This window comes from Engraulis encrasicolus, chromosome 19, assembly GCF_034702125.1.
Source record: "Engraulis encrasicolus isolate BLACKSEA-1 chromosome 19, IST_EnEncr_1.0, whole genome shotgun sequence".
Taxonomy (NCBI): domain Eukaryota; kingdom Metazoa; phylum Chordata; class Actinopteri; order Clupeiformes; family Engraulidae; genus Engraulis; species Engraulis encrasicolus.
The window spans coordinates 36,328,740-36,336,239 of record NC_085875.1 but is presented as its reverse complement, the minus strand read 5'-3'; the positions used below and the strand labels follow the sequence as shown (position 1 = coordinate 36,336,239).

Genomic DNA, 7,500 nt, shown 5'->3' with positions numbered 1-7,500 from the left:
TATTGTGATTTTTTGAAAATCCTCAACTCGTGTTTTTTTTTAGCTGGAATCCCAAAATATGTAAGAACAAGCAAATTAATTGAAATAGGTTAAATTGCCTGTCATGAATCTATAATGTATGACAATGTATGACAATGTCATACATAATGTATTTCAATGTATGACAGTCTATAATGTATGACATACAATTATGGAAATGTCTGTGTACATAATGTATACAGTATGTGTGTGTGTGTGAGTGTCTTTATGCCGTGCCGTTACACTGACTCACCTTCAGTCTGTGCAGGATGACGGCTGTGTGTATGTGTGTGTGTGTGCATGGCGTGCCATAACCCTGATTCAACTTAAGTCTGCGTAGAATGACGGCTGTGTGTGTGTGTGTGTGTGTGTGTGTGTGTGTGTGTGTGTGTGTGTGTGTGCGCGTGTGCGTGTGTGTCTGCATGGCGTGCCGTAACTCTGCCTCACCTTAAGTCTGCGCAGGATGGCGGCTGTGTGTGTGTGTGTGTGTGCGTGTGTGTCTGCATGGCGTGCCGTAACTCTGCCTCACCTTAAGTCTGCGCAGGATGGCGGCTGCCCTGCGCTGCAGCTGGTCCCAGCGCTGGTTGGCGGTATGTGCCATCTCCTTCAGCTGCTGGGCGGCGTCAGTGCGCCCCTCTCTGGCCAGACGCCGGTACTGCTTGTTCACCAGCTCCAGCTGTGGAAGGCTCTCATGCAGCTGCCTCTGAAAGGCCTGGAAATCACACACACACACACACACACACACACACACACACACATATGCACGCACACACACACACACACACACACACACAGGCATGTACACACATACACACACACACACACACACACACACACACACACACACACACACACACACACACACACACACATAACCACACCCACAAATACACACACACACACACACACACACACACACACACACACACACACACATGATCCTGAAATGTCCAAAAGCAGGCAGTTGTGCAAAATCTGAAATTGAGTTAATTCACTATGAGCAAAAACGCTCTAAATAGCTATTAATCAATCAATCTTCATGCTTGTACATAGTAGGCACTTGTCAAAAGCAGCAAAGCCTACTTCATCCAAACTTGTACTATATCCGTGACTACGAGTGCTGCTGACCTCAAACTTCTTGAGTTCGTCCTTGGCGACGGTGTAGAGCACGCCAGAGGAGTTGGGCAGGGCGGCCGTCCGCTCCGACCTCTCCAGCCACGCCTCAAAGCTCGAGTAGTCCTCCAGAAACTTCTGCCACAGACGCCACGTCTCCTCAATCCTGCAGGTGGGACATACTGTATGTGTCAACACATGTATTGCAGTCTGTGAATGAACTGAATTTATGAATTAATTTATTTATTTAGTCTATTAGATGTAAACAAATTGTATAGTAACAGTAACCATACATTAAATGGAATAAATAGACAGGGATATACACAAAAAAGTCCTAAGCCTTATTTCCAAGAATCGAACTGCACTGTATAGTATTAGTGAACATGTGCATGCTTGAGTGTGGATGTAGTTTTGCATAAGTATTTCGGTGTGTAAGTAGACGTGAGTATGTAGAGTATGTGGGAGTACTGAGTGAAAACTAAAAATCCTCATGCATCTGCTTATGGAAAAGGTGTGGTGTGGTGCAGAGTGTGTGTATGTGTGTAAGTAAATGCATGATCATACCTCATTCTCCTGTGTGTGTGTGTGTGTGTGTGTGTGTGTGTGTGTGTGTATGTGTATGTGTATGTGTATGTGTATGTGTATGTGTATGTGTATGTGTATGTGTATGTGTATGTGTATGTGTATGTGTATGTGTATGTGTACGTGTACGTGTACGTGTATGTGTGTGTGTGTGTGTATGTGTATGTGTGTGTGTGTGTGTGTGTGTGTGTGTGTGTGTGTGTCTGTCTGCCTCTGTATGTGTGTACCTATTTGTATGATAAAGTAATAAATACAGTATGATAATACCATATTTCACTGTGTGTGTGTGTATGTGTGTGTCTGTTAACCCCGTGTCCGCACCTCATCCTCCTCTCCATGGAGAGTGCGCAGATGCTCCTCCAGCGGCGGTCCAGGGTTCGAGTGGCCTGCTGGATGGAGCTGCACTCCCCGTCTGTGGCGCACGCATCGCAGTCGTGCAGCAGCACCTCACACAGGTTCAGTACCGACGCCACGCCCGCACTGTGCTTCTCAATGTCCCTCTGCAGCTCCTGTAGAGTACAGCAGAATAGAATAGAAGAGAATAGAACAGAATGGAATAACATAGAATAGAATAGAATAGATTAGAATAGAATAGAAGAGAATAGAATAAAATAGAAAAGAGCGGAATAGAATAGAGCAGAATATAATATAATATAATATAATATAATATAATATAATATAATATAATATAATATAATATAATACATTAGAATACAAAGCCTTTATTGTCAATATACACATTGCAATGAGAATCACAGGTTCAGCACCGATACTACACCCACATTGTGCCTCTCAATATCCTTCTGCGCTCACTCACTCACACACACGTGCACACACACACACATAGGTGCAAATATATGCACGCACACATACACATGTATGCACCGTAGAGAGCGCATGATGTTGCAAGCTTCACTGATCACATGCAAGATCACAACTCATACAGTACTGTACATGGTATCGCTTTCTGTTGTAAGGTTTGGACCTCAACTTCTCTACTGACTTCTCATGATACATACAGTATGCCATGACATCCCCTTTAAGTGTGAAATGCTCATTACGCCTTGTTGTGTGTGTGTGTGTGTGTGTGTGCATGTATGTGATGTGATGCTGGCTATGATTACGTCCTCGTTTGTTAGTCACTTTGGTTATAAAGTGTCTGCCAAATACAATGTAATGTAATGTAATGTAATGTCATGTATTTGTGTTCGCTCCAGGGACTGTAACCAATAGCCTGTAAATAACTGTAAGTTGCTTTGGCTAAAAAACATCAGCTAAGTGTAATGTAATGTAATGTAATGTAATGTAATGTACAAACCCCAACTCCGATGAAGTTGGGACGTTTGGTAAACAGTGAATAAAATCAAAATGCTATCATTTTCAAAACATTCAATCTATTCATTAGATGGAGAATAGTGAAAAGACAACATATTAAGTGTTAAAACCGAGAAAAAATATTGTTTTGGGGGACATATGTACTCATTTCTGATTTGATAAATCCAACACGTCTCAAAAGAGTTGGGACGGGGATCAGTGAAATTTAGTAAACATCCAAATAAGATAAAACAACAAAGAAGAACATTTCAAAATGAATTGTACTGACGGACAATATAGGTGTCCAGGTATAAGATCATCACAGAGAGGCTGAGTCACTCAGAATTAAAGCTGCAAAGGGAATAATTACCATAGTTATTACATACATTTTTGAATTCCCTTTGATTTACCACGATTGAGTGTATATAAGACATATTTTTGTTAATAAAATCATTGTAAAGGTTCATGACATCATGAAATATATATTGGCTGTAGTCTCACTCTAATTCCTGGAGTGCTAGAGCTATTGAAAATTGACCATATTAAGAATGCTTAATGCATGAAAATGACACAGGGGTTTAACATTCTTCTAAGCACCTGAGCTCACTTGAAATAGACCCAGAAGACATGGGAAACTGTCCTTTGCTTACAGAAGTCAGCAGAAGTTGTAGAAGTCCATTCTTTTTGACAATAATAGAGCATTGCACATCCTGTGCTACAGTGGAAATGGACCATCCAACTTGTGTTAGTGCTAGCTTCAAAAGTCAGCCTCCATGATGGCATGCGGATGCAGTAGTGCATTGGTTAAGATGTTCTCACTCATCTGTAGAGTTAAATACAGTGCTGAATGGTATAAATGGGTTTTAAACAGCATGCAAAGCCACTCATGCATTATATTTTGAAGGGAGATCTTCGATTACTGCCACATAGTAAGGTCAAGTTGCATTCTCTACTATGTTTTAACAGTTTGGCTCCATCATAAGGACCAGCATGTGATAAAATGGTGGGTTTTTGGTCAAGACCTGTCACACTGTAAGCACTACAGAAAGGAAAAAATTGCAAAACATGACAAGGAATACACCCACCATTTAAGCTGGTGAAATCATGTCCAAGATAGGAATTGACACTGTTTTTTATATAAAATCATCTCATCGGTTAATGTATTTAATTGTTAAGTGTTGTCTTTTGTTTTGTTTTTAGTCTTCCTCGACATTTGCTGCCATTTATTGTCCCCGTCCCAACTCTTTTGAGACGTGTTGGATTTCTCAAATTAGAAATGAGTACATATGTCCTCCAAAACAATATTTTTTCTCGGTTTTAACACTTAATATGTTGTCTTTTCACTATTCTCCATCTAATGAATAGATTGAGTGTTTTGAAAATGATAGCATTTTGATTTTATTCACTGTTTACCAAACGTCCCAACTTCATCGGAGTTGGGGTTAGTAATGTAATGTAAATGCAGTCATCGTCTTGTGTGTGTGCATGTGTGTTACCTGCTGCATGTCCAGCTTCTTCTGGATCTCCTGGGCGTCGCAGGTGTGGTAGGTCAGGGGCTTGTGGAGCTCCGTCTCAATGTGGTTGAGCCAGGAGCGCAGGCTGCTCATGTTACGGTCCAGCTGCTGCACCGCCACCAGCGTTTCACGCAGCTTCTTCACCCTGAGACACACACACACACACGCACACGCACACACACGCGCAGAGACACAGACACACACCACACCACACACACACACGCACGCAAGCACATATACACACACACATGCACAGGCGCGCACAGACACGCACACACACACACACACACACACACACACACACACACACACACACACACACACACACACACACACACACACACACACACACACACACACACACACACACACACACACACACACGCACACAAAGAGTGTTTTTTTTTCTAGTCAACGATCAGTGCATAAGCCTTCAGTAATGCAGGTGTAGGTGTGAGGCAGGAAAACTTGATGAAAGTTCAGAAAATACTGCATTCTGATTACTGCTCTTTTGTCTTATTTTATTTCTTGGAACGAACAAGACGTTTCGCCTAGTGTGTGACCAGATTCTCTACATATTAAATGGAATTACTGAGGTGTATTCTGACTCAACCTACATCTGTATCTAGTATGATTACGTGTGATAATGTGTACAGTTTGAATATGCTGGTACATTTAAATGTGCTGCTAGTGTGTGTGATGGTGCCCAGCTTGTAATGTGTGTGTGTGTGTGTGTGCGTGTGTGCGTGCGTGCGTATGTGTGTGTGTGTGTTCCTCTTACCTGGCCGCGATGAGGTCCAGTAGGTGCTGCCAGCGTTGGCTGATGGTGCCCAGCTTGTGCTGGATGTCGCTGGCTCTGCTGGGCTGGCTGGCACGTGCCAATCGCTCCCCCAGCTCCTGCAGGTGATGCCTGCTGCCCTCCGCACCCGACACCTCATCATGATAGTCCTGCAGAGGGAGAGAGAGAGGGGGGGGAGAGAGAGAGAGAGAGAGAGAGAGAGAGAGAGAGAGAGAGAGAGAGAGAGAGAGAGGGAGAGAGAGAGGGAGAGGGAGAGAGAGAGAGAGGGGGGGGGGGAGATTAGAGCATGTATTGGACATTTTCCTTTCCAACTTCGGCAAGTATCACATGGCAGACGATATGGGAGTACTGGCAATGAGTACTGGTACTGCCAATTTTACTGTTTTTTATACTACATGGTGTATTTGAAGACTTTCATTGCAAAATTCCATTGCATTGCATTGCAAAATGCATTTTACTGTACATACGTAGGTTTAAAAATTATGTTCTCAATATATTTGAATGGCAAGAATTCACACATAGATGATGGGACTCCTGAACAGTCATTTCCAAAAATAAAATTCCAAAGTAAAAAATGCTGGATACATCGTTCTGCAACGAGACTCTTCATTTGTAGATTGTATGAAATTCGTTACATTGTATTCGTTACATTGTATGCCTAAAACGCGTCTCTGTGTATGTGCAGGTGTTGGTGTTTACCTTGCGCAGTTTCTCGATCATCTCCTCGATGCTGATGTCAGCGTTCTGCGACACCTTGTTCTCCATGTGGGTGAGCCATTCGCTCAGGTCCTTGTACTTCTCATTGAACACCGTCCACTCGCTCAGCCGCTCAGATACCTGCTGCTGGCGCAGGGAGAGCTGCACATGCACAAACACATACCAACACACGTGAAAACAACAAGGTGAAAATGTGTCAACAAAATGGGTCATGTCTGTCATGTGCTCTCTTGTGCTCTTGTGACACAAAACACAAAAACGTAGCCTCTTACTGCAGAGGGGCCCGTTGACGGGCTATTCAGTCTTTGCTGAAAACACTCAGCTACATCATCACAACATTGCTATGACTATGCAGACAGGCTTAAGTAACCGATAAGGACTTGATCATTACCATTTTGGTGACAGTAAGGTTATAGCAGAGGCTCTGTGCTAAGGGGTTAACACAACAAAAATTACATATGAAATATTGAAGGTCAACCACCCATTGGTGAAGTACCAAATCAACATAAAATGCACTTCATAATTCCCAATGTTTCTAATTTTACCCTGTAAATATAATTCTAACAGCATTGCACATTAGGTGAAAGGGGCAAATGAATATATATCAGCACAAATAAACAGCCAAGCAAGAACATCAACAGTTAACTTCTGCCGCGCAACACAGAAAAGGAAATAACTATTTCTTCTTCTTCTTCTTCTTCTTGTTGGAAATGGCCTGATGTGACTCTCTGTACAAACATTCACAGTGGACCTGATCCAAAATCTGTCAGTCAGCAGCCATATTCACAGACTGAACCTGAGCCAACCTGAGACTGGAGCAAACTGATCAAAGTCCTGCATTTGAAAGATTAAGCTTTAATATTTCTCATTTTTACAAATATTCATCTCATGCAGATCAATAAAGTTTAGAAGACGTTGTCTCAGAAGATGAGAGAGGCTCAAAGTAGTTCAACTATGACAGCAAACATCCTTCCTGTGGCCTGTGCTTTCAACAGATGCAGCACTCGCACACATGTGCACAAAGACACACACACACACACACACACACACACACACACACACACACACACACACACACACACACACACACACACACACACACACACACACACACACACACACACAGACTTGCATCTTCAGCTCTGATCTCCAGCAGAAGAGGATTTGTTGTCACAGAACAGAAACTTCTTTCTCAAAAAGCAAAGCAGCCGTTTCCTTTCAACGAAGAACGTTGTACTTCAAAAGCCGAACAGTACTGCGCTCAGTCATACTGTCTTTGGAGCCTAAACTTTCTTTACTTTCTCTCAATTTTCCATTGCATACTGTACGTCTGCATGCATTTAAATGTGTACACTTGACTTGATATGTGATGTTCTGTGTGTGTGTGTCTGTGCGTGTGTGTGTGTGTGTGTGTGTGTGTGTGTGTGTGTGTGTGTGTGTGTG

The 7,500-nt window shown here is 42.6% G+C and overlaps 1 protein-coding gene across 1 annotated transcript in view; it reads right to left on the bottom strand.

Annotated features, from left to right (window-relative positions):
- Window positions 1-7,500, bottom strand: part of syne1b (spectrin repeat containing, nuclear envelope 1b) — a 204,358-nt gene that overhangs the window by 16,584 nt on the left and 180,274 nt on the right. The window contains exons 139-144 of the mRNA XM_063184266.1: window positions 6,040-6,198; window positions 5,323-5,489; window positions 4,524-4,686; window positions 2,035-2,222; window positions 1,147-1,297; window positions 548-730 (exon numbers count right to left, since the gene is read on the bottom strand). Coding sequence (XP_063040336.1) covers window positions 548-730; window positions 1,147-1,297; window positions 2,035-2,222; window positions 4,524-4,686; window positions 5,323-5,489; window positions 6,040-6,198 — 1,011 coding nt within the window. The remainder of the gene's footprint in view (window positions 1-547; window positions 731-1,146; window positions 1,298-2,034; window positions 2,223-4,523; window positions 4,687-5,322; window positions 5,490-6,039; window positions 6,199-7,500) is intronic.